Here is a 25,906-nt window from a genome sequence, read left to right on the forward strand (position 1 = left end):
AACTGTATTTACACAGGTACATGAAACACCTTTAGTTTGCTTCCAGAAAATGTTTGACCGCCACACAATAACACACAGGCACAGCAGAGTCGCATAGTGAGGTAGTGAATATACACAATGGTATCATAGTTAATACTCTCTCCTTGTAGCACAATAGCTGATTTGAGTTTGGATTGGGATTGGTGCCTCTCCGTGTTGCATGTTCTCTTTGCATTGCTCCAGGTTCGGAAGTTTCTTTCAACAATACACAAAAAATAAACATTCTACTTTACTTAGTGACTCTAAATTGCCTATAGGTCTGCAAGTGAGTCTGTGATTGTCTCACTGTGTTCCTCCTGTGCACCCTGTACACAGAACCTTCACATACTGGAACTGATGCTCAATATGCAACCCCAAGTTGGATAAATCAGTATAGTGGATGGTGGAATGTCGGGTGGTTTGCACTCTTGCCTCACAGCAAAAACATTTCTGGATCGAGTTGTAAGTTTGCATGTTCTCCCTGCGGGAGTGTGAGAGGTGGGTGAGGTTAACTGGTAACTGCAACCTGCCGATCATGTAAATATTAAGAGTGGGTGATTGTCTCTTTGTGTTAACTCTGTGTACCGGCTGGCTTTTAAACCGCTGTGTTGGACACAGTGGTATTAAAGTTTACCGATATCTGCCAAGTGATCAATAAAATTCCCAATGAAAACCAAACAACTGAAAATCCTTCCACAAAACTTAAGTATCATGCTAGACATTTACTCAACTAACCCTATGAACACAAACCAGCATGCTTCTGTTCATAAATACTAATTATTATTTCCTTTTTAAAAAACCAAAACACTGAAATATCGACCCACTGGAAACCTCATTAGATACATCTGGCTAGTACCAAATACCCCCTTTTGCCTTCAGGAGTACCTTAACATTTTTGTTTCATAGATTCAAGGAAGTGCTTGAACATTCCCCAGAAAAGTTTCTCCAAGTTGACAAACCACATCACCCAGTACTGGAGATTTTATCAGCTACTGTTCAATGATGAAAATGCTACCATTTCCAAGAGCTGCACTAGAAGTTTGAGATCTGTGACTGTGAAGGCCATTAGAGTATAATGAACTTATTTTAAGCTTTGTGATATGTTATGTTATCCTGCTGAAAGTAGTCATGAAAAGATGGAACGCTGTGGCCATAAAGGGATAGAAATGACAAGAATAATCAGGGAGCCTGTGGCTTTTAAACATTGTTCATTTCATGCTCAAGGCCCCAAAGTCTGCCTGAACACCATTACACCACCAGCAGAAGCCTGAATCCTTGATGGACTCGTGCGTTCATTTATAGTGAGAATCATTGATTCACCCCCCCCCCCCCCCCCCCCCCCCCCCCCCCATATTAGTGGTCCTGTAGCCTCAGTTCTCAGTTCTTAGCTGAAAGGAGGAACACTGGAACCTTGATGCGTGCCATCTTCAAAGTTCCACCTGTTGCCTGTGTCGTCAGATGGTCAACTGCGTATCTTGATGGTGGAAGGTGGTTAAGTTACTGCCTTTCTATCATCTTTCTGTCATCTCTAGCAGTGCTAGTCTAGCACTAAAAACTATGCCGCGTTCAAAGTCACTGCATATACCTTTCTATATTTCAGATTGTTAAAACTCATCTAGTACAAATATTTAACTGAGTGAAGGTTTGGCCACCGGAAGCACTTGGCAACATTTAGACTGACAGAAGCGAGTTCATTCAAATACCCGACGTTGGAGCCACTCCATGAATTCAGTAACGTTTAAATCAATTCCCTATAATGAATAAACCTGTGGCGCCAGATGGGCTAAATAAAGTTCAGGGGATTACCTTGACGCAATCGTTTCCACGGACTCTTCCATAGAGGCTCTCACTCCTCTCTCTGGCGCGTCATTAGTCCGCCTCACTGCCTTCTGACGGAGTAGGTCTTTCTCCTGGAAAAATCACCACTCTGAAAAGAAACTGAGTTTGGGCGATATATTTTCGCTTTACCTGGGCGAGGGGATGCCCTGCTTCCACTCAGAAGCGTTGGAGTCTATGGAGCCTGACAGCGCGACTCCCGGGGCATCCCCGGACCCCGGAGCGGAGGCGTCTTTAGGCAGGGAAGCGGTGAGAGAGTCTCCGATGGTCCAAGAGATGGGCTGGTTCTTCTCCCCGCTCTGGAGTCCCCGCTCCAGAGTGCGAGGCCGGAGGTTTGGAGGCGGAATGAGAAGCGACCAAGAGGAGGCATGGCTGGATGATCACTCCGACTTTACAAGGGCCTATTTTTTACGCAGAGCTTCAGTGTAAGTTTTCAACATTCTTCAGACTTTAGGACTGGCCTAAAAAGTTGTTAAATTGAACTGACCTCTCTCTTTATTATTAAGACTACAAAGTTGAAAATAACTTCCGAATGGTTTGGTTAGTATATTTGTTTAATCGTATTTTTGCTGGATAGGTTAACTCTTTCTCTTTGGGTGGTAGAACGTTTCTTCATTGCACAAAACCTGTCAACATTGGATATATCATCTGAGTTGCATTGTTTCTTGCAATTGTTACGCTATTCAACAGGAGCCTAAGCAGTGTCAGTTGTGTAAAACACAATTATATTTGAATATTGTCAATTATTACATTGGGCAATATTCATTTCAGTTTTTATAGTCAAACCAAAGGTGTATTACATCTATTCCTACACTACCAATTCAAATCACTTTCTATTGTGAGTTTTATTCTGTTTTTTATTGGACAAATGATAGGTGTCAACTTTACACTGGTTTACACAGGGGCTACTATAAAATGTAAACTCTGCCTTTTTCCTTTATTTGAAGGCTTTCATTTTCATTTAATGATGATCATTTCTTATAGACATGTAGTCATAACGTTTTTAGCACTTGTACATAGCTCTATACACATCTAGATGTATAAAGTTATATACAGAGTTTATGAATGAATGTACCCATAATCTTAAAGCAATAGTGTGTATAGATTCACTTACACCACAAGTGCAAACAGTAATTATGCCTGAAAAGGATCAGAAAGGAGCAAAACCTTGTGAATAATACCTGCGTTGTGTTAGTTAGAATATGCATAGCTACCTATGAATACACACAACAACAGAGATGCATACAAACATTCCCAGTGTACACAAAAGGTACAATGCAATGGGCTCACTTTTAAATTTTGGTATTTTGGTAATCACTATATGTTAGTAAAACATTGGAAATATTTCGGAAATATATGCATAATACAAAGAAACATCCCCAGAAAGTGATTAATGCAGTCTGTCTTGTGATTTTAGGGCGAGTGGTCCACAGATAGAGACGTCACCACAGCTGCCCAGGTTCCCCAGGAGCAGCTCCGATCAATCTGACCTGTTCAAGAAGGCTGCGTATCGCAGAACATCCTCTCCAATGTCCAGCTCGCACCTGAACATCTCACATTCAACAGACAGGCTCAGGCCCTGCGCTTCAAACCTCTGTGCCCCTGAATGGATGGAACGCTTCAGTCCAGATGTCCTCAGAAGTCACTCTCCTTGCTCCCCCCGCTCCACCCACTCTTCCCGCTTCTCCTTTTCTCCTTGCCGTCCACTTTCACCAATCTGCCCTGGCTGCCCCGACATGCCCCACTCTCCATATCTTCTGGCTCCCTCTGTTACGAAGCCTACTAAATGTAGCCATAATGAAGGCTGCCCATGGATGATGGGGCTCCTTGGAGGAGGTTTGAACTGGATTGGCTCTGTTGCAGAGCTCTGCCAGGGAGCAGTCATGCATGCTGCAGAGCTGTTGGGCGCTGGGGGCAGTGCCCTCGCTCTTGTGAGGAAGGATTGTGGTGGAAGGAGCAACTTGGAGGAGGTGATAGGTCTAACAGCACTCTACAGCCATGCACATCTTGACTTGGTGAAGGGTCTCATGGGATGTGTGTTGACTACAGGCTCGCCAGTGAACCTGAGAGATGCATCTGAGGTAATCTTTCTTGTGGCTCTCACGATTCAGCAAATTTTGAGTGCATTCGTGTTGAAAAAAATGCAAAAATATCTTTTTACACATTATAAACATGTTCTCTTGAGGAAACAAGTGGGCACACTATAAACTAAGAATGAGCACTCTGTGCTAAATGAGACGCCCAGTTTCCTGATAACCTGTGTTTAGGCGATGACATGGTCAGATTGTTGGAGCATGTCAGGGAATCCCCAATGACGCATTTGCACCTAATCCTTTTAGAGACTTCTTCCGCAGATAAACCTGCGATGACATTGTGCCGTTCCCTGCACACACCCACACAATGAGGGAAGACTGCACAGCTTGTTAAAAGGCTTACACGTGGTGCCCACAGCAGCTTTCCCTCTCCTCTCTAGCAAAGTGATTTGGATTTAGTGTTGACGCCTGGCAGAACTGGGAACCAGGTAATCCCAAGTCAGCATGGGTGTAGATGGGTAATTCTCATTAGCCTGCTGGACACCAATGATCCCAAGAAATGCGGGTATTCCTGACTGGATTTCTCGAAGGCTAACCAGCAATAATCACCCAGGTGGCTCAAGAGCACTGTAGTATGGCTCATGCAAAAGTTTGGTTGGTTTCTTTGCGACCAAAACTACATAAAGACATAATTGGACTACATGTACAGTATGTCTTTAACACGTATGATGTAAACTGTTCAGCATCTATAAGTGATGTGTTTATCTTTCTTTTCTTTTTATTTTACACAAAATAACCAAAACAATTTACCCCCAACCTATTAAAAACTGAAAACTGACATAATACACATACAGGAAGGTGTAAGAGTCAAACACTGTGCATGTATATGTGAATACCATTATAGTGATGCTCTTATGAACTAGTGCTGTCTTTATTGACCTCCACAGGACCCCAGATTCAACCTAGATGATCAATCATCAAAGATCAGCGCTGTTTTGACAGTTCCTATCAAGAACCACAGTAGAGAGGTAACATAACGTCTATTTTAAGTGTAAGAAATGTAATTTCTTTGCGCGTTCGACTTGAAATTCAACGGTGAACAAAGTAACACCATCCTGTAAAAGATGTAGTACATTTTAATATAATGCATTAAAGGTTTAAACACAGATTACTTGACAATAAAACAAGTCTTCTTTTGGTGAACAGGTGGTTGGTGTAGTGGTCATGATTGACAAGAAAAACAGCTGTGATGGATCACTTTCTGTTTTTACCAACAAAGATGAAAAGGTAAAGGCTCGTTCAATTTGGGGAAAAAATATGTGAGACTTCCTCTATTGTACATTAGTACTTGTGTTTTATTTCTGATGGTATTGCAAATACCTTGAGTATATTATGATTCACAATTTAATGGTTTTGAATGACTAATTACAATAATGTTATTTTCCCAGGTGCTGTCCAGTCATATGGATGTGCTGGGAATGCTCCTGGATAATATCCAATTGTATGAAAGCTCAAGGCAAGAGGCCAAACGCAGCCAGGTGAAAACCAAATTGTAACAATCTATTCATTTCTGTGCATGCGTGTATTTCTCCTTCACGTTTTTCTAATATAATTTGTGTGTGCTCGCATCAGGTCTTGATCGAGATGGCTCGGGTTTTATCGAAGGAGCATCACTCCTTTGAGGCTCTGTTGAGTAAAATGGCCGCCACCATTATGCCCATCACACATGCTCAGTACTGTACCATCTTTATACCCAGTGAGCAACCTTCAGTTATGGGGGAAAAGGTGCATCATCCTTTTTGGTTCTGTGTTTGTTTGTCTATATACAAAGCCATATTTTTAATAAGCGAGACCCCAAAATTTCAGTTCAATGTGCGTTTTTTTTTTTTTTAAATACAGATTTCATTCTCAAGAGTGATACACCTGGAGTGTGAGGAGCTCGGATCATCTTGCCAGATCTACAGAAGGCATGGCCTGCTCACTGTTCTAATGTATTATTCACATCAAACGACTTTAGGTTTTTAATGATGTAATTCCACAACAATTCCTGATTTTTCAGGGAGCGTGACATCAGAGATATCGACTCATCATATGCTGTTCAGACGCTGATGGCAATGGAAACACTTAACATGTCAACGAGCTCAGAGGAATCTAAACGTAGTCTCATCTGCTGCCCCGTCAGAAACGAGAGATCGGAAAATGTTATCGGTAAGTCCACTCTCCTGAATGGCAATCATTTTTGAATTATTAATGTATCAGTCACCTATCCCAGTTGTAGGTTCATGTCACAAACACCAGTCCTCTTAAAACTTCAAAATGAATTAAATAACACACAGAATCTTAAAACATACATGATATCTTTCACCAGACCAGGAAGTGTCGCTCGGATATGATCTAACTGAACTTATTCCTCCTGTAACTCTTAAAAGTGGGTTTTTTTTGTGTGCGTTTTTAATTTGTTGTTGTTGTTTTTTTTTGCCATTTAGCTGTGTGTCAGCTGACTAACAAACAAAGCAGAGAGTCAGAGGAATTGGAGGCTTTTAACCGTTATGACGAGCGCCTCCTGGAAGACCTGGCCGTGTACTGTGGCCTGGCCCTGCAGTACGCTCAGGCTGTGCAGATCACTGAGGAGCGGAGGGCCAGTATCGAAGTCACACAGGAGGTGGGTCACCTTACTCTTCGAACACCGATTGTATCTTTAGCTGAGCAGTAGACAAATATTTACAAACAAAATAAAAAATATATCGAATTTATCTTGCAGGTTCTTGCCTACCATATCACGGCGACAGAGCAGGAAATCCAGACATTGCAGGTAATTTTTTTTAACCCTCCTTTGCTAGACATTAACTTTAACATGGTCCACTCAGCGAGGACATTCATCCATCGTCCTTCGTTTGCTTTCCTTCCTTTTCCTCACTTCTTGTTGCACAATTTTGATCTTTTCATGCTTCTTCTGTTGTTTTATTTTAATTGCCTTCGTTGTTCACCCTTATTATTTTTATCACTGCATCTGTGCTCGTGGAATCACCCCTTGCACGCTTCGTGGTTCCTACATGTCAGGTTAACAGGCTTAAACGCCAGCATGGCCGACAGACACCTAATGCTCTAACTTATTTAATCTCTGGAACAACTGTTATGAATACATGTCAGTGGCTGCGGTGATGGTGCTGTTCTCACTGTGATACCTTCACTGGGACTACATTGGTTAGGAAAATATTTTCAAAATAAAATGTTTTGCTCTTGTGTTTTGTGCTTATAATGTTATATTTTGAGGATTTTTTTGATTCTGCTTCTATTTCCAGGAAGTGACTATTCCATCAGCTGAATCACTGCATATTTCCGATTTCCACTTCTCTGATTTTGGTCTGCCGGACGATCTGACCACTCAGGCCACCATCCGCATGTTTCTGGATCTCAATTTGGTGCAGGATTTCAACATTGACTACAGGGTAGCTGACCAGCTGGAAATGACATTTCATTGCATCATTTGAGAGCAGAAGAACTGCAGCACCAATATTGATCAGAAACAATCAACAATCAAAGAATAATATAAAACATAATTATAAATGATCTATGTATATGATATAAATTATCCTTTTGACATTTAACACCTGTCATGCATATCTGTTCCCTCCAGAGTCTGTGCCAGTGGGTCCTGACGGTGAGACGAGGTTACAGACACAATGTGCCTTATCACAACTGGAACCATGCCCTGACCACGACTCAGAGCATGTTTGCAATCCTCATGGCCACAGAGCAACTGCAGGTTAGTGCATGCATTGGGTGTATGTGTTTATTTCACTAAGATTAGTTCTATTCAGATGTATAGAACATTCAGAAAATCTTCCTCAATTGACATTTGAAAGCGCAGCACTGATAACCTACGAGTGTAAAAAAAACAAAAAAGAAAACAGATCACATGTTTCATTTTGAATGGAGTCATGAGAATATATTACGATAATGTTTACATATTTGTCAACTTTTACCACATAGTCTTTCAAACTGCAATATATTTTCATATAGATTTCTTCTCTTGGGTGTCTTAAGTTTATACATTTCTGTTCAGCTGTTGTAAAGTTTATTCGAGACAGGTTCTACAAGCAGGGTCCTTTTTATCAGAACTTTCACCTGCTCACTGTTGAGATTACAAACCAGCCTAAATCACATCTGAAGTGACGACCATCTCTCACTTCAAAGCAAGAATCAACTATTACTTTGTAATTTTGTGCTTTATAAAAACATTCAATCGTTCTTGTTTGACGGTTATGTTGTGTCTCGTAGTTAAAATACAATGTGTTCACAGAACACTTTATTATTTCAGTGTTTGCATGATTCACAGTTACAATAGCTCAACCTCAGGTAGATTTTGATTTGGCCTGTTCTTGTGTTGTTATTTTGTTTAATCAAGCTTGTTTCCTCAGATTTGAATGACATTACATTTATCCTATATTTGTGCATCTATACTTCTACAGGTCAATTAGTGTTTTGAGTTAACATAAATTAAATGGGCATCAGTTTCAATTGTTTGTTTGCTTTTATTTTTTATTACTTTTCAAAATGGTCATGGATCTGGATCCTGTTAGTTACTCGAAAGGGTTTCATCCTCTGCTTTGGTTATGAAGTTCATCATGTAAGTTAAATGAAGGTGGAATGGCAACAGTTTTGCTGAAGTTAATGTGATGCCCTTGTTCTAGTTTTATTTAGATTAGTTTTGTTTTCTTGAATCAGCAGTCAAAAAATGTATCCAATCAGCAAACACACAAAAACTTATTTATTTATTTAGATGCAAAAAGCTTCAATTTTCATAAATAAATCAAAGAATTTGGTTGTCAAAATGGCGGCAAAATAATAATTCCTGCTCTAACTTTAAAATCTAACTTCCAAAAAGTCAATCTTTAATATTGCTACACATTTGTTGAAAGATATCTAACTACCTTTATTTTAAGCCCAATTTTTTCCTCTTGTTTCTTTCTGATTGTGTCTCAGAACATTTTCAGCCGTTTGGAGATCTTTGCGTTGATGATTTCCACTCTCAGCCATGACCTTGACCACAGGGGTGTCAGTAATTCCTTCATACAAAGGTAAACATCTCTTTCACTTTTGTGGAAAAGAAAAAAGACATATTTAATTTTTCACTATTTTCTAGCACTCTTACAATATCCTATATCTGTCTGTATCACATTAGTTGTGCCAGTTGTCAGGAGTTTTTTTGTAACTCAGCCTTTACTGTTGCTTTTATCCTCTCAGGACTCAGCAGCCTTTAGCTCAGCTGTATGGACACTCGTCTCTCGAGAACCACCACTACAACCTGTGTGTCTTCATCCTGAACAACACCGTAAGAACTGTTTCGCTTATCTTTGAAGTAACTTTGACCGTATCTGTCAGTCTGAAAAAGTTCAGTTGAACTAATTATTTACAGCCAGCAAAGACATTAAATTACAATCATAAATAAATGAGAAGTATAATGTACTTGCTATTCAGTCTGTTTCTACGCTGTTTGAATGTACAATATTTGCAAGTTGCGTCATCCATCCATCCATCCATCCATCCATCCATCCATCCATCCATCCATCCATCCATCCATCCATCCATCCATCCATCCATTATTCATTCATTATTTGTCATCCCCTGCAGGGGAGTCAGATCCTCAACGGTCTGTCGTCAGACGACCACAGAACCGTACTGCACATGATCAAAAGAGCGATCCTCGCCACTGACCTGACCGTCTACATGGAGTATGTTCAATGACAAAATGTCACAATTGCATCAGGTCAAGCATTGTGCAAGTTTGATTTTAACCCGCATGTCCTTGTTCACTTTTTTCGTAGGAGAAGAAAAGAGTTCTTCTCTCTTGCTAAGAAAAAAAGAGTGAACTGGAAAAGTGACAAACAAAGAGATTTGCTGAGGTGAGACTTAATAAACTTATTCAGTTAACTTATTATATCGACGCCTTATGGTGCAGTGCAAGGAGCTTTTTGTAATCGATGTTTAATCCCACAGGTCAATGCTGATGACGGCGAGTGACCTCTCCGCCGTCACAAAGCCTTGGGATGAACAAAAAAGAGTAAGTCTCATATCACACATTTAACTGGAAATAATTCACAATTTCGACGTCGTCATAACTTAAAAATGTATTTTTGTTGATTTGATAGATTACCAACCTGGTTGCCATGGAGTTTTTTGCACAAGGGGACAAAGAGAAGGAGGAGTTCAAAATCAAACCGATTGTAAGTTATTTACTTTGACAAGGATTCTCAAAATAGATCTAATTGATAGTCACATCGAGAGAACAAATTGTATGCTCACTCTTTATTTGATTTTAAATATTATTAATGCTTGCACATCAGTTATCATAACATTTTAATTTTTGTTCCAATTCACCATTCACACAGAAGACGACTCAAAATGCTTCACAAAGACATTACAACAAGTTTAAAACCAACATTATAATAAAATAGAAGACGGTCAAGAACTAAAATGATTTTTCAAAAGTGCTGGATTAAATTTAGACGAAAGCTTAAGTTCCACATTTGTGTAGCATCATCGATCAACGCTGCTTCGCCTTGTTTAGTTCTGGTCCTGGGGACACAAACTAGTCCCAGACGACCTGAGAGGTCTGTTTCATAATAAAGTAACTCTGACAGGCATTTTGTTTGCGGTTATTTCGCTACTTTATAGACAAGGAGAAGGATTTTAATAAGACCTGTTGCACTCTTGTCTTTGAATCAAGTTTGTGCTTGCTAATATAATCATTGATTAAGGAAGTTTGCCAGTCGATAAATTTAATGTGTTGAATTTAGGAACCAGGTTTTCTTCTAAAAAATGTTTTTTGATATGATAGAAACAGTTTATTTACTTACTATTTTTGCTCGTTATTTCTTGTGGTCCTTGTAAAAACTGTGTGGGTGATGTGATGATGGGCTGCTGTATTTGCTATTACTATGAGAAATAACTGACTGACTTCATCCTTGCCTCAGACTCCAGGCTTTACTTCTACATTTACTCAAATGTAGCTGAAGCTGTTTTGACATGTATTGATATGTGTAATAAACACCCATGAGACCCCAGTATTAATGATTTTCACACATTCTGATTCCTTCAGCGTATCATGAACAGAGAAAACAGCACCCAACTGCCATACATGCAAGTTGAATACATTGATGAGATCTGCTACCCTCTCTACAAGGTGTGTTTGCGCATTTTTCTTTACATGTTATAAATAATCTCTCTCATTTTTGCACAATTCTCTCAAACCTTGCTTTAATTTTAGCTTTTCCCACCAACCATTCACCCACACTCTATTTGTATCATCCTCAGACTGTATCAAGACTGTTTAACACCTGCGCTCCATTGTTCAACGGCTGCAAGAGGAACCGAGAAAAATGGCTGCAACTTGCTAAGGGAGCAGAGGATGAAGACAGTGAGAACTGCAGCAGCGTAACACTGGAAACGCTCAAAAGCAGCAAGGAGGAAACATCAACAGTGGAGTAGAAGGCCTGGCAATGAGGACACATGACTGTTTATCCCACATATAGGCCTTTTGGAAACTAGACATTATAATGACTTTCGATTAGTTTTTTCATCGTGTTTTACAGGTACACCTCAAATATTCAAAATGACCAGTATCCATATCTGCTGTTGTATTGTATTTGAGTTTTAGCCATGCATATCCAACGTCACAAAAACATATTGAGCTTTTTCTTCAGTGGGAACAGTTGATGATGTATCATAAATGTCTGCTTCTTTACACATTGTGTCTATTGAGTTCATCAATTTTATGAAGTTTTATTGAACTTTTAATGCAAAGTTAGAGTAAAACCTGATTTTACAATCAAGGAAAGCATTTATTTTAGAGAGCTTGCGTTCAGTTAACTAGAAATGTAAGCTACATAAGAAATGACATGTATTTTCTAGATTCTTGAGCCAGGCATGTAAAAATTAAGTTTCAGCACGCATAATTTCAATATACATTTACACTGTTGTAGTAAACACCAAAACTAAGCGTATTTGAAAGAATCAGTCATGTGATCCTCCACATGTTTTATAGCATGTTGAGGCCTAAAATGCGTTTTGTCATCTTAGCCCAGTCTTTTTCTATGTATTCTGAATTTTTAACCAAACAGTCGTTTTGTTTGTGTTTATTCTTTTTTTCTTGTCTTGTGTTTTTTTTCTTCCATGATGAATAAATGGTCTTTGTCTCCAAGAAGCCAAGATCTTCATCTTACATTTGATGTCATGTTGTTGTTGTTGTTTCAGTTAAGAGTATTGGTATATATGGCCATTTTTCCATACCTGTGTAGTCCACATGACATGAATATCATAAGAAATGTTAGATACTGCCAAGTAGATAGTAATACAGGTTTATTGATGATTCAGTCACACCTATATGAGAATATAGATCAATATAACAAAATAGCAAGAAATATACTATCAAACAATGTGTCAAAACCAAAGGGGGAACAATTGTGAAACGGCTTGTTTCTATTTATTTTTTTTCAGTCAGCTGTGGTAAACTATTGTTTTCCACCCTGGATTTGAAGATCCACCATTTAAACCTGATCCATTCAGGATTTGTGCTTCGCAGGTTGGGAGCACAGAAAATAGACGTTTTCACAATGGATGGATGGATTGCTATTTTTTTTTTCCAATTGCTAAAAACACTGGCGAAGTTATTGAGTATTTTAATCTGAAAATGCAAAAAAAAATTTAAATAAAAATGTGCCATGGCGTAAAAGTGTTAAACCACACGAGTCCTCCAGGGGGCAGTGATGCAGTTTTATGCGGCGCTGTCGGCAGAGCGGAACCGCAGAAGAAGAAGCCGCCTGAGACAAGAGAAGATGACAGGGCGCGCGAAAAGAAAACTCAGAACCGTTCAGGTAGAATTTCTCAGTTTTCACTGAAAATGCGGTTTCCACAGCCGCGGTTTGTGTTGTGTTTGGATTATCCGACATGATACCGGTTGTAGTTGTTCGCTTTGTGGGGAAATATTTATCACTCACGTTGACTGAGCAGCGGCAGCAGCGACAACATGGCAGCAGCAGCAGCAGCAGCAGCAGCCACCGCAGCTCATTAGGACCACAAAGCTGACACTTCTCTCCAAGCTGACCAGCTTCACCTTCTGCTGCATTCATGTCGCTAATTAAACCACTCATTGATTCATCATCGCACCGCTCCACGCTAAGCTATGATGCTCTCATGTTAGCGCTACCTTTCTCCATTACATTGGAAAGAAGCGGTGTTCGTCTCCATTTGATTTGTGCTTCCACCTCCTGGTTGACAAATATTGATCCCTCATTGTTTTGGGAAAGTATAATTTTGCATTTTTAATAATCCCCTTCTGTCTGCAGGGCAGGCAGTTTATTAAGTGCTATCAGTCCAGCGCTGTCTTTATGGGGGTTGTAATGTGCAGTCTTTGTTGATGCTGTTTTAATAACGTGTTCATTCAATTTATTAATGTTTTCTTTATATCAAGGCATTATGAGGATATTGCAATGTTGACAGTCACTGAAACAAATGAGATTATAAGTAAATATTGAGTATTAACTGCCAATAGCATGCAGTGTTGTTTAATCTATTACATAGCTTTATTAAAACTGAATCATTGTTGATTGGTGTACCTTGTAAACTGGCAAGCTCATTCACCACCCACTTTTTCCTGTTATGTTTAACTTCTTTAGGAGTCGGGCACAGGCAATGGGGAGCAGAAGAAGCCTCGAAGTAATGAGGCTAAAGATGTACCGATGTCAGGAGTGGATCCACAGCAACGAGATGAGATTTTGCGACTGTACAACTTGCAAATGCCAGAAGATCTGTACCATTTTTGGGAATTCTGCAAGGAACTCTCGCCTGACAACCCCTGTGGTATGTTTTGGCTACTATAATAATGATTATGGGAACGAACTGACATTTCTATTAATTGTTCAGTCTGTAGACGAAGATTAACCCGGGCTGAGCCAAATCTTATTCGTTGTTTGCAAGGCAAACCCTCGACATGTTCACTACAGGACTGACACCGAGAACAAGATCATCAGTCATGCACAACTTTGTAACTACTTCCAATTTGGACTGTGAGACAATACGTGCCTGAACACAACCCACAGATGCTCTGGTCTAGTGTCAAACCTCCTTGCTGCAAAGTGACAGGGCTTTATTATACCAGCCAAGCTATTGACTGACAATCATATCATTTTTATTTGCCTGCTCTGCATGTTTTGGCAGCTTCTTATAGACTGTATTTTTTTTACCAAGTTTTCACTCAAGAAGTTTTTAATCAATAATTCAATCAATATCTCCATCCAACATACATTTATTGACTTACCGTTTCACCCCCTTTCCAATTCTGGTAAATTATTCCAAAGTAGACGTGTTTCTTTCAGATATCTTTGAGATTTTCTGTAGTTAATCACACTGACTGTGTGTGACTTAGATCGAGCCAAGATTCGACGCTGACACTGCTGTTGATGTGGAAAAGACAACTGACAAAGCTTCTTATTTATATCTGTTTGATGCAGAGTTCATGAACATCCTGGCTTGCAAGAGTCGTCATCGGAAATGTGACATAATTTTACGGAAAAAAGATAGAAAGTGAATGATGCTTGAGAATTACTTGGTTCAACACCAGAGATAAATGAACACTGCAGAAATATATTTTGTTATTGATGGGACTTTTAACTTTAGGACTATCTGAGGATTTAGGGATTCTGTCAACATTGTTTCCATATTTTGATGAGTACAATAGTCAAGCTATTGGTATTTCGCGACACCAATTGGCTCCTGACACTGCTTCTCTATGTGTAGGTGCTCTGAAGGACGCACTCGGTTTGAAGCTTGTTGGTCCTTTCGACATCCTGGCCGGAGCTCACAAAAACTCCAAGAACCCTCAGCCCAACTTCCACCTTCACTGGAGGTATTTTTATGACCCACCGGAGTTTCAGACGATACTTCAAGGGAGTGAAGACAGCCAGCATCACATGGGCTACTACAGGTAATGTCACATTTTTAAAGTGGCTCCATCCAACAGTCACTGGATCCGTTGCAGCAACAGACCAAAGCAGAATGATATTTATGAATAAATACACTATATTGCCAAGCGTCTGCTGACCCCACTCTGTGATTTTTCATGTCAGCTGTTCTCAATCGCTTCCACTATGTGACAGTACTACTAATGTTAGTAGAAATAGTCTGCATGCCCAGGTGTTTTATTTCACACACAGTGGTTGGAACACCTGAATTCAATGATTTGGATCGCTGAGCAAATACCTTTGGCAATGTAGTGAATATGTATGTGAGCCATAGGTAATTTAACAGAAATTTTTTTTGTTGTTGTTTTTTTCTAATCCACCAGAGACACTCCAGATAAACTTCCTGCCTTTGTTGGAGAAAATGAAGCCAAGAAGGGCTACGCTATAAAACAGATGGGGGGCAACGTGTTTGCTGCTGTCTAGTAAGTGTTAACCGCCTCCTTTCATATGATATTATATTTAGATTCATAGCTTGATTAGGAAAAAAAGTTAAGTAGGAGGGTGGTTTAAAAATCTATATTTTGCGTTGAACGCTTTACGGATAACAGTTTTGAGAGAAGAAAGAAAAAAATCACACTTCAAGAAAAGTGCATAGATTAAAATGTTTAATCACGGTTAAAGACTGATTTATTGGCATGCGAATATTAAGTTTGCTAGACAGTCAATTCTGTCAAATATTTTATTGGTATAAGTCACCCTAATGACCTTTTCTGTCTTTGTCTTCACCTGAAGTTTTCCGTCTGGTGAAGACAGAAACAGAAGATGTTTCTTACTAATTTTGTTTTTTTCTTAGGTTGTATTCATCTGTTCTTAATTCCCGTGTTCTTCCCTCTGTCAGCCTGTATCTGCTGCGGAAGAGGAAACAGCAGCGTGGTAAGAGAGAAAGAGAGGAGGCTTTGAAAGACTTGGAAGCGAAGCTTAAAGACAAGGCAGAGACTCTGGGCTTGCGTCTTGGCCAGAAGACCAAAGAAATTACAGAGAGAGACCGTAAAGTAATTTTACGCACAAAAATCCAAGTCACACATTTATATAACCTCAAAAAATACTTTATTTATCCCCTCCTTGTGTATTGTTTTGTGCTTTTTACTTTATAGCACAGCAACCCTCATCTCCCCCAAACTTTATGCATGGTTAATAACTTTTTGACATCATTTTTTCTAAGCACTCTAAGCAGAGTGCAAATCACATAATGTAAAGAGACTGCATTTGAAGAGGATTGCTTTTCTCTTGTGTCACTAGGTGGTCACCAAGACGTTCCACGGTGCTGGTATCGTTGTGCCTGTCGACAAGAATGGTGTAGGATACAGAGAGCTACCAGAAACAGATGGTGAGCTGAAGTATTTCACCCCCCCCACTTTTTTTTTTTCTTTTTCCCACTGACTCATATGATTAAATGAACACTGAATATTGGACCTGTTTATGTCTCATTGCTTCCTCACAGTTGGTTTTCTCTTTTGCTCTCTCAGACTGTCTGAAAAACATCTTTAAAGATATTGCTGATGCACCAAATGATGAAGCGCGTGTTAAAGCCTTTGGACCGCTCCAGGAGATGGTCACATTTGTTCAGTTTGCAAACGATGAATGTGACTATGGCATGGGTTACGAACTGGGAATAGACCTCTTCTGTTATGGATCCCATGTGAGTTTGAGTAATGGAGGCCTGAACTGCTCATTTGGTTTAGATTAGACATAATTTTTCTTAGTATTGGTTGTAAAGATATTTTGGACTTTTGTTTTTTTAAATCAGCAATGAGTGTATTCCTATTTAGTTTAATTGCTCACAATTAAGAATCTCCTCCAGTTGGTGATGAGATGTTACAACTAGACTTTATAGTACCAAAGGGTTACATTTACAGCTTTATTCTATACAAAGACTTGGGCAGTGTAAAGCCACTGCGACAGCAGTTTTAAGAAATGCATTATTAATGTTTGGTTTTTTTTTCCTCCAGTATTTCCACAAGGTCATCAAGCAAGTCCTGCCCATGGCCTACACCCTATTGAAGAGGAATTTATTTGGTGAGATTATAGAGGCCCATATCTCCAGTCGCAGCCGCGACAACCTCGATCAGCTCTCTGGACATTAAAACAAAGGATGAAAAGACTCCTAAGTACATTTCAGTTCAAGCTCCCGTGAGCTTCCCCACCATGTCTTTTTCTGTCTTCGGTTGTTTGTTTTGTTTTTGTGGTTCATGGTGCTCCAATCACTGGTTTGATGATGTCCAGTGATATTGTTGTGTTTAATAAAGTGGTTTTATATTTTTACTTGTTTACTTGCCTACCTAATTGCAGTCATTCAGATTACAATTCTAAATACTAAACAGGTCACAGTCGGTGTGTATAATGCATCTTGATATTTATTTTAGATAAAAATCATCAGTCTTTCATTAAGTGTTTTAGAAAGTTTAGTGTTGTGTCCCATGCAGCGCCGTCATTCGGGCAGAGGTGGTGCTGTTGTATGTGCTCATATACAAAATCAGTACCAGAAAAGATGTTTCTGTAAATGAGTTGAGTCATCATACCCCACCACTACAATAACCTCCACCATCATTGGTAGTCATTTCCATTAAAAAGCCTAAAGCTTTACAAGAAGGGGAAGGAGGCCTGGTGCCATTTATTAGTTGAGAGTTATTTACTTTTAATCATATTTTTACATAAAACTTCACAACAGGATTTCGTTTCAAAGAAACAGGAAAGACTCCAATGAATCTGGGCACCAAAACATAGCAGAACCCCAGAAATTAGGAACAAAGCATCTGAAAAGTCAGATATAAAGATAGGCTTTAAGCCTGTGTTGCCTCCCGTTCTGATTGAGTGCAATGCATAAAATCTAGTTTTAAATATTTCAATTTAAGGATATGACAATGGAGCCATCTGCAGCCAATAATTACATTACAAAACAGGAACTATCAGAATATAAAATCATCAATAGTACCTTGAAGTAAATACAGTATTCATCATGACAAACAGAACTGTTTTGGACTTGGGTAAAATAATTTCATATTTTACATACATGTACTTTTAAACAATCAGCAAAGTCATAGTATAGGTGTCAAACTAAGAAATGGGAAAAAATGAGATGACACAAATCCTCTCAAGGTCTCTGTAGTAACGTTGCAGGTATACCATCGTTTTTTGAATCTCTTTTATTTCACCATCTGCTTTCCGAGTAGCCTCTGTCTTACTAATGTCTCTAAGACCTTGTTATTGATTTGGACCTGTCAGCCTGAATTAAATCAGTCGCTCAGTGAGGAAACCCAGAGAGATGGGGGCGTGGGACTACAGGAGAGATCTCGGCTCAGTCTGGCTCTGTTGTTTTGATTTTATGTACTCTTGTAAACCGTTCTGTCCCATCATAATTGGCCACACAGTCAACTTTCACGTCCAAAGCACACTTTTGCAGCAAAAGCAGTGAGAGTAGGGGGAAAGGAAAGAAGCAAAACAGAAGCGCACCATACTGCCTGCAGGCGCATTCACGGATCACTGGGAGTAGATTTATTTTTTGGGCATAGAGCAGTGCTGCGGTCCTTGGTCTGCAGTGTAGCGATGTGCGTACTGTTTAACCTGTGATTCAGGTTCTTATTATGTCATATTTACCCATTATTGTCACTTGGATATCTTCACTGTTGAGGTGACAATGAGATTTCTGATTGTCATGAAAGCAGCACCGATCCTGCGGAGTTTCGGGAAAGCGCATTTGAAGCGTGTTCGCGCACGCGCGCGCACGCACAGACACACACAGAAAGAGAGAGAGGGAGAGAGGGAGAGAGAGAGAGAGAGAGAGAGCAGGAGCAGGAGCATCCCTGAGCGGAAGAGGGAGCGCTCGTTTTGGTTTGACAGTCTTAAAGAATCGCTGTATTGGCTCTTTTCACGTTTGAACACAGACTCTTTCTGACTACGCAGGATGATCCGGGGCCCTGCCGAGCCCCGTGGACACTGAGGCCCGCACAGAGATCCACCTTGCACCGGCTAAAAAAAAAAGAAAGAAAGAAAGAAAGACCCTGACCGACCGCGTCGCATCCAGCAGCGGCAGCAGCTGCCGAGCCCGAGACGGGATGTCAAGTAGCCCCGAAGAAAGTCACTCCAGGGGCGGCGGCTCCGATCGTGACCTGAAGACTGGGTCCTCGAACAACACGTCCCCGGAGGGTGGACCTCCAGCACCGCTGCACCAGAACCGTATCCGGCAGGTGGGTGTGTGTCCGCCGCAGCAGCAGCATTAAGTGGCCGAGTCAGTCAGTCAGCCGTGTGATGAGCAGCTCAGTCCGCTGCTGAAGCTGCGCGCCGGGCGCACCGAGGCAAAGGCGTTGCCGTGCTTCATCACATACTCGCTGTGGAGCTGACACACATTTTTTTCTTCTTCATATTATTGCATAAAATACCCGCTAATCAGAGGGAGAGCCTATTTTGCAAAAAGCGTAGCATGTGTTTTGATAAGGGATTTATCGTGCATGTGATAGAAAATACTCCAAACAGGCCAATTCTACCAGTTGTTATGGCCGTCAAAATAAACACCACCAGGTTTGCACCGACTGGATGTTTACAGCCTCACATGCGCCACTGGAGGTATACTGTGCAGATAAGACACGACAGTTTTACCATTCAGAGGGTGAACTTCCCTCTCTATGTCTCATTTATCCCTTTACCCTAAACACGACTTGTACCAAGTCATTTATTTAGACTTGAGAACGAGATGTTTTTTAAATCAGTTGTTTGTCAAACATTAGTAGTTCCACCACCTTGTGTCTGAGACAGGTAAACTCACAGAGTGGCTCATGTAAAGTCCGGTTGCTTGTGATGCTTTTACAGCAAAAGGTTTCCCACATCTATGATTGTGTTATTGTCTTTTGGTCTTATTGTGTTTGCCCTGTGATGGACTGGTTACTTGCCTAGAGTGTCCCTTGCATTTCACCTTTTGTTTCTGCTACAGTTTAAAGTGTGTATAGAAGATGGGTGAGTGGGATATTTGAAGTGTATGAATGTTCTATTCATACTCTGTGCTCTTGTGCAGCTGGTGGGCTGGGCAACTATGCCATTATGTCTTGTCATGCTCTTGTTTACAGCAATGATAATATGTCCCAGAAGGATCTTGGGTCCATCTCCATGTGTACACAAAACACAGCAATGATATAAATACATTATTAATGTGGGTATTAAATGAAAACAGCATGAGGTAAATAGGTTTGATTGAAAAAAGAAAAGCTTTATCCAGACATTACTTTTGTTTCCCAATTTGTTTTATCATAAATGTGTAGCATTGAGATCAAAACAGACACTAATTGATATCATCATGATTTGATCATGTTGGGTGTGTGTGTTTACGTATTCATTGAAAGGGAGTCGGAAGATGGTGGAGGGTTGTTTCCTGTCTCAGTGCACTCTCTGAGGCTAATGTGATTTCAGTAATGGACCCCAGTGCCACATATACACACATACACAGACACAAAGACACACACTTTGAGCTCCTCTTTTAGGGTGGAGCCTTCAAGGGCAGATTCTTGGATGCTTTCAGCAGTTTTTGTCCAATCGACGTTGAAATATTTAAGCTGGCACTTCTCAGTCAGGTGTCTGTGACTTCATGAGGGAATCAGCACATCATGCTGAAGAATACTTGAAGACTGCAACTGTAATGTTTGTGTGACGCTGAAAAGATTTTGGTTAAACAGAAAGACGATCTACAGATCTGTCACCAATATCTGGACTTTGCCTTGATTTATTCATGCAGTCATTTTATTGTGCTGTGCCATAAAAGTACAGAGGATACCTTGTATTTTTGGTGAGAGATGCATTTTATCCGAGGGCTGAGCTGGTAAAAGAAGTCACAGTTAGAGCGAATCTCTGTGAACAGTCCAGTCCCCACATTAAGATCGTACGACATGTCATGTCATCTACTGCTGTGATTCAAGTTAAATCATCATGCGTGTCTTTTGGATTAAACCCTTGTTATGAGCCTCTATGAAAGGTCCTTCTAGCAGTTACAGCTGCAGTCCGAGAGGTTACATTTCCTTATTCTTCACAAAAATTTAAAGAGATGATCTTTTAGTCCTAAACAAATCTCACACATGCACAAATCTGATCCAATGTCATTTACTCATGTCCTATATATTGGGTGGATATTTTGTAATTCAGCTTGCTCTGTAAGGCCCTTAAGTGATGCCGGAGAATAATTGTTTACCCCTGCAGAGATCCATTTTTAGTCCCCACAGCACTGTGTGTAAGTTGGCAGCAGCAGTGTTGATAAGCGATCACGTCCTCGTCACGCTACACTTGACTTATCCTGGTAGGTCTCTCCCCGGCTTTTTTCTTTTGTCTATTCCCAACTTCAGACCGTGGGAGGACAACAGCTTGACTAATGGTTAACCTGATTATCAGATTCAAAGTTTGGAAAAGTAAAACAACAAAAACAAAAACACAACTATTGCAACGGCACATCATCAGTAGGTCAAACTAACCTGTCCCATGATGGTCCAAACCAGCTTGCGTTCCCTATTAGTGGGTGAACAATCCAACACTTGGTACTATTTTGGTTTTGCTTCAAACTAAACTATTCTGTTGTACCCTGACTCATGAGGATGTTCATTCTCACATGTTTAGGAGGTGAGAAGATTCTTCAAAACTCTACATATATGCTGACATTTTCATTCACTTTTAAAAATCTGAACTTATGCCCACCTTTACAACAGAATTCTTATATCACTTGTCTTTTTATATTTGTTTTGGTCTACTCCTCTTTCTTCGCTTTCTTCACCATTTTGCTGATGCGGACTAGTTTACCCAAAACATTTATACCACTGCTAATACTAAATTTGTAGACAGCAGCAAAACTGCAGTAAATGTGTGTACTGTAAGATTGTAGAAATGAAAAAAATACACCTGACTTTGTTACAGAGTTGCAAAATTGAATATGTTTGGTACTTGACTTGTGCTGGGAGATTCAGGGAGCTGTGTGTCCTTTTAATCAGAGGGGATTCTTCATTTCTTCAAATTGTAAAGATGACACTATCCAATACTGTCAAATTACTGAATGTCAACGTTTGCACAGAGCTCGCTTCCTCTGTAATAGACTGGTATACAAGAGATCAAAAGAGAACCTGACAAGAGGACACTATCATCATGTGACTCCTACTGGCAGGTCTAAAAATAATACTGCCCATCGCTCGTGTGATAGTTCTGGAGAAAAATAGCCTCTTCTGAGCCAGGCGGCGGTGTGTCCATGTCTCTGAGCTCAGTGCATCGGACCTGTGTCGCCGTTCAATTGCAGGCTGCGTTCTGCAGTATGCACTCGCTTTCTGAACAATACACAGACACACTGCGTCATATTATGTCAGCTCTCTGTTGGTGCCAGTTCCACTTTCTTGTGGTTGAGTCGTTGAAACTTAGAGCTCAGTTTACTCTCGATTCAGGACAATATTTTATGTCCACTGCAGTCTGATACTAATAATGGAAATATGTGAACCCGGACACTCTCACACGCTCTGAGATTCTTATTCGATACACATACGTACAAATAAACTTCCTTTGTCTTCAAACACAAATGTGTACTTTTGCTATGTTGCCAGGTGATGTAATGTTGCTGCAATGGTTAGCAATGCCACACAGCAGTAATTCAATTACCAGGGTTGATTCTGGGAAAAAAAAATTAATAATGTTTAATTTTGAACTATATGTGTGGATGTATGTTCTTTTTAAAATTTCTCTTTGTTAGTTTTGTGATGGACTGACAACCTTTCTGGGCTGTAGCCTGCCTTTCATCCATGTCAGCTGGGACTGCAATGCTAGCTGGGGTAATGTCTGTGTAGAAGATAGATGGGTATATTGTCATTTCACATTTCGAAATGACTTCAATAGAGGCAACTTGAAGTGCTTGTGACTCAATGCTTGGTAGAGATACTTCCCTTCGAATTATATATTTGTGAAATACCCCGCTTCCTTCTGTTTTGCACATCTTCAAGCAACACATTTCCTCTCCACATTCCTTTCACCCTGGCATCCCTCTTTCCTTCTCTACAAACATGTTTCCTCTCACACTCCTCCATTGAGGCTCGACAACTTAGCCCAGAATTATTTTCCTCTCTTAGCCGTCACTCCAACCCAGCTCCCGTTTCCTTGCAAAACATCTTCCTCCCTATCTCCCGGCAGACTCTCTGCCCTACACACCTCCCTGCTGGTCTCCACACTGAAGTCCCGGTGTTTCAGGAGGTCAGATTACACTGCAGCCTTTGGCATTTTCATCTCCCCCCTTTTTTTTTTCCACCTCCCTGTCTGTATCTCTTATGTCTTTCTGTGTTTGCCTGCTTATCTATCAGCTTCTCTTTCTCTGCTGGGAGTGGTACACTGCAGAAGAGGAGCCCAAATTGAGCCATGGCCTTCATCACATCACTTCAAAATAACTACATCAACACACAGCTACATGTGACCACAGCTGTCTTCTCGTGTATTACCAGTAAAAATGTTGGGCCAGTTGGGGGGTCTCTGTGGTTGTAGTTATGCAGGGTGTATATCCGTATACATCCTAACAGGCTCACACTTAGTACTGTACGCCCCTGACAGTATTACAGCTATTGGAGCACTTGCGTGGTTATAAATGCAGAAAGAAGCCAGAGGATGACCACAAGTCAACCCCTCACATAGACGGCCATTTACTAAATAACGTTGTGAAATGTGATTGTTTCCTGTGAATAGAGAGCTTCTAACTGCGCTGTTACACAATGACGTTTCACATGATTCAGCAGAATATGTCTCTGCATTACACTGCCGTGGTATCCATGTGATAAATTGTATTCTGTACTCGAGAAATGTCCATATAATACGGAATTGTTCATGATTATGTTTTCATCATTTGATGGACAAACATTTCCTTATGTGAGTGGGAATGTTATCACTTTTTAATATAATCATGTAGCAGAGTGGTTCAATGGACATTACATTTCAAATATATACACACAGTGACAAACATGGCCTCGGGCACATACTGTAGATTTCTTAGTTACTACCTTTTGCAAACGGAAGTACTAAGACACCGTTATTGTTGCATTTTTAAAAAAACAAATTGAGGGTATTCCAGGTTAAAAGGAAAAGCAAGAAGCATTTATTCTTAAGTTCAATAATACAACATTATGCTATATTGTCTTATATTACATTATATTCTTTAAAAAAGAACAAAAATTACATTCAGCATTTATTATAAAGCAATTTTTTTATTTGTTTTGAAACACTTTTTATTATTATTTTTGATTATTAATTCATCAGTCAGTAAGACATCATATGAGTTACAATTGCAGTTTAACAGTAAGTCATTTTCCAAAAAAGCAATTTCCTCATTTGTTCTCCCATGTTTGCTTTGTAAACTACCAAACTTGTATTTGGACTGTGGGAAGAAACTGGAATACCAGGAAAAATCCACAAAGGCACAAGGAAAAATGCAAACTCCAGGTGCCATCATAAACACATGTTTTATGTGAAAAAATCAAGACTGTATTTTATCTATTGACTCCAAATAGTTTTATATAGTCCCCCTATAGTTCTATTTAATTGACAAATTATTTCATCATATCACGTGTTCTAATTCTGAACTTGGCATACAGATTTTGACCTGAAGAGCTGACACTGAATCATTCATACCGTTTTCACCTCAACAAGCCACCATACTAGGCATGCTGCTCAGGCCTCTAAATACCAGGGACCCACTTTATTGATGACCCCTGATGCAATACACAAGCAACAGAGTTCCGTATAAGTTTCCACTTGGTGTAATGGTGATAGGGTGGTGAGAACAGCATTGGCATTCTTGTACTTGATCCAAAATCCATATGGAGCATGAGCATGGCTATATTTGGCTACAAACAACGGCTTGACACTCCTGGACTGGTTGTGGTACCTCGTAAATAGTCGGGGTGTCCCACCTATATCTGACACCATCTTTTACTGTCCTATCTTTGCCTGATGGATGTTTTGAGTGCAGTATTGCATCACATGATGAGTCATTGGTCGTCATCACAAGGCTATTTGTTAAAGATCAAACAAAGTCAAATATTTTGTTGTCAAGAGAGAAATAGCACGTAATTAACTGCAGAGGTTTTAAGGGATAGGTTAAAAAGAATAACAACAACAACCTACAAATATTGTAGTGAGTTGAGATGCGTCCGTTACTCCACAGAGGGCAGGCAATTTTGGATTGAAACAGTAGGAGGCATTTAAGTTGTTAATTATTCATTACGGCCTTAGAACTGAGTTTCCCGTTAGAGGACAAAAGTAGGAGGTAGAAAGAGCAGGGTGTGGTCGGTGATCAATGGATTTCTCAGAAACTCAGCTCAGATACCCACATGTGAATGTGCTTTCTCCTCCCCGTCTGCTGCTCTTAACTAATGGTCCTCTCCTCTCCTCTCCTCTCCTCTCCTCTCCTCTCCTCTCAATCTATCTTTCTTTTGGCTTTCACATCAAGTTGATGATGAATAAGTGAAAGTTTCTCATGTAAAAAACACGTCAAAGCTTTTTCCATGTGTCGTTGAGGATAGCATAGCTCTCAGCACTGAATGCACCCACACGCACACACACGCACACGCACACGCACACGCACACGCACACGCACGCGCACGCGCACACACACACACACACACACACACACACACACACACACACACACACACACACACACACACACACACACACACACACACACACACACACACACACACACACACACACACACACACAGTATTGGAGTGCAGCCTTCCTGCAAAAACACCTTGATGTCTGTCTTATGTAAGTCCAGATGGTTGCAAAGGTTGTGCTAAATTGAGTTTTGTGCCTATTAATTTTTTTCATCTAGCTTTTGTTGGTTGTGTCTTTCTCTATGCACGGAGGGTGCATGTGACTTTTTAATTTTCCACTTTAAGCATTGATATTACTTGGGAGAATATTTCCAGAGTGAAATTAAGAAAAGAAGTCTAGTCCTACACTTCTTGTTCAAAATACTTTTAGTTTTCAGTTGTATTTCTCTTTTTA

The 25,906-nt window shown here is 40.2% G+C and overlaps 2 protein-coding genes across 5 annotated transcripts; both read left to right on the forward strand.

Annotated features, from left to right (window-relative positions):
- Positions 1 to 1,848: 1,848 nt before the first annotated feature.
- On the forward strand, positions 1,849 to 12,110 carry pde5aa (phosphodiesterase 5A, cGMP-specific, a). Of its 2 annotated transcripts, none has more exons than XM_080463124.1 (20): positions 1,849 to 2,279; positions 3,272 to 3,935; positions 4,835 to 4,915; positions 5,094 to 5,174; positions 5,336 to 5,425; positions 5,520 to 5,672; positions 5,787 to 5,854; positions 5,947 to 6,095; positions 6,374 to 6,549; positions 6,649 to 6,699; positions 7,190 to 7,336; positions 7,525 to 7,653; positions 8,874 to 8,968; positions 9,135 to 9,222; positions 9,522 to 9,622; positions 9,716 to 9,793; positions 9,888 to 9,951; positions 10,040 to 10,114; positions 10,990 to 11,073; positions 11,205 to 12,110. In XM_080463124.1, exons 1-20 carry the CDS (start codon positions 1,999 to 2,001, stop codon positions 11,376 to 11,378), a joined length of 2,829 nt encoding a protein of 942 aa, XP_080319250.1. In that variant the 5' UTR covers positions 1,849 to 1,998; the 3' UTR covers positions 11,379 to 12,110. The 2 variants fall into 2 exon arrangements, with proteins under 2 accessions (XP_080319250.1, XP_080319251.1); XM_080463125.1 differs by having other exon boundaries at positions 1,932 to 2,279; positions 9,531 to 9,622.
- Positions 12,111 to 12,678: 568 nt separating this feature from the next.
- On the forward strand, positions 12,679 to 18,876 carry hpf1 (histone PARylation factor 1). 3 transcript variants are annotated; one of them, XM_080464004.1, is made up of 9 exons: positions 12,679 to 12,763; positions 13,565 to 13,748; positions 14,685 to 14,871; positions 15,232 to 15,330; positions 15,747 to 15,900; positions 16,148 to 16,235; positions 16,375 to 16,547; positions 16,858 to 16,924; positions 18,809 to 18,876. In XM_080464004.1, the coding sequence occupies exons 1-9, from the start codon at positions 12,725 to 12,727 to the stop codon at positions 18,811 to 18,813; spliced, it is 996 nt and encodes a 331-aa protein (XP_080320130.1). In that variant the 5' UTR covers positions 12,679 to 12,724; the 3' UTR covers positions 18,814 to 18,876. The 3 variants fall into 3 exon arrangements, with proteins under 3 accessions (XP_080320130.1, XP_080320128.1, XP_080320129.1); XM_080464002.1 differs by lacking the exon at positions 18,809 to 18,876 and adding an exon at positions 16,003 to 16,038 and having other exon boundaries at positions 12,686 to 12,763; positions 16,858 to 17,176; XM_080464003.1 differs by lacking the exon at positions 18,809 to 18,876 and having other exon boundaries at positions 12,686 to 12,763; positions 16,858 to 17,176.
- Positions 18,877 to 25,906: the final 7,030 nt, after the last annotated feature.

This window comes from Lipophrys pholis (genome assembly GCF_963383615.2).
Source record: "Lipophrys pholis genome assembly, chromosome: 5".
Taxonomy (NCBI): domain Eukaryota; kingdom Metazoa; phylum Chordata; class Actinopteri; order Blenniiformes; family Blenniidae; genus Lipophrys; species Lipophrys pholis.

Excerpts from the sequence above, each read along its gene's own strand:
- pde5aa (XM_080463124.1), top strand. The coding sequence starts at position 1,999 with ATGCCCTGCTTCCACTCAGAAGCGTTGGAGTCTATGGAGCCTGACAGC. Across the intron at positions 6,096-6,373 it reads GAGATCGGAAAATGTTATCG|CTGTGTGTCAGCTGACTAAC; the intron begins GTAAGTCCACTC and ends TTTGCCATTTAG. Across the intron at positions 10,115-10,989 it reads AGTTCAAAATCAAACCGATT|CGTATCATGAACAGAGAAAA; the intron begins GTAAGTTATTTA and ends TGATTCCTTCAG.
- hpf1 (XM_080464002.1), top strand. The coding sequence starts at position 12,725 with ATGACAGGGCGCGCGAAAAGAAAACTCAGAACCGTTCAG. Across the intron at positions 12,764-13,564 it reads GAAAACTCAGAACCGTTCAG|GAGTCGGGCACAGGCAATGG; the intron begins GTAGAATTTCTC and ends TAACTTCTTTAG. Across the intron at positions 16,236-16,374 it reads AGAGCTACCAGAAACAGATG|ACTGTCTGAAAAACATCTTT; the intron begins GTGAGCTGAAGT and ends TTGCTCTCTCAG.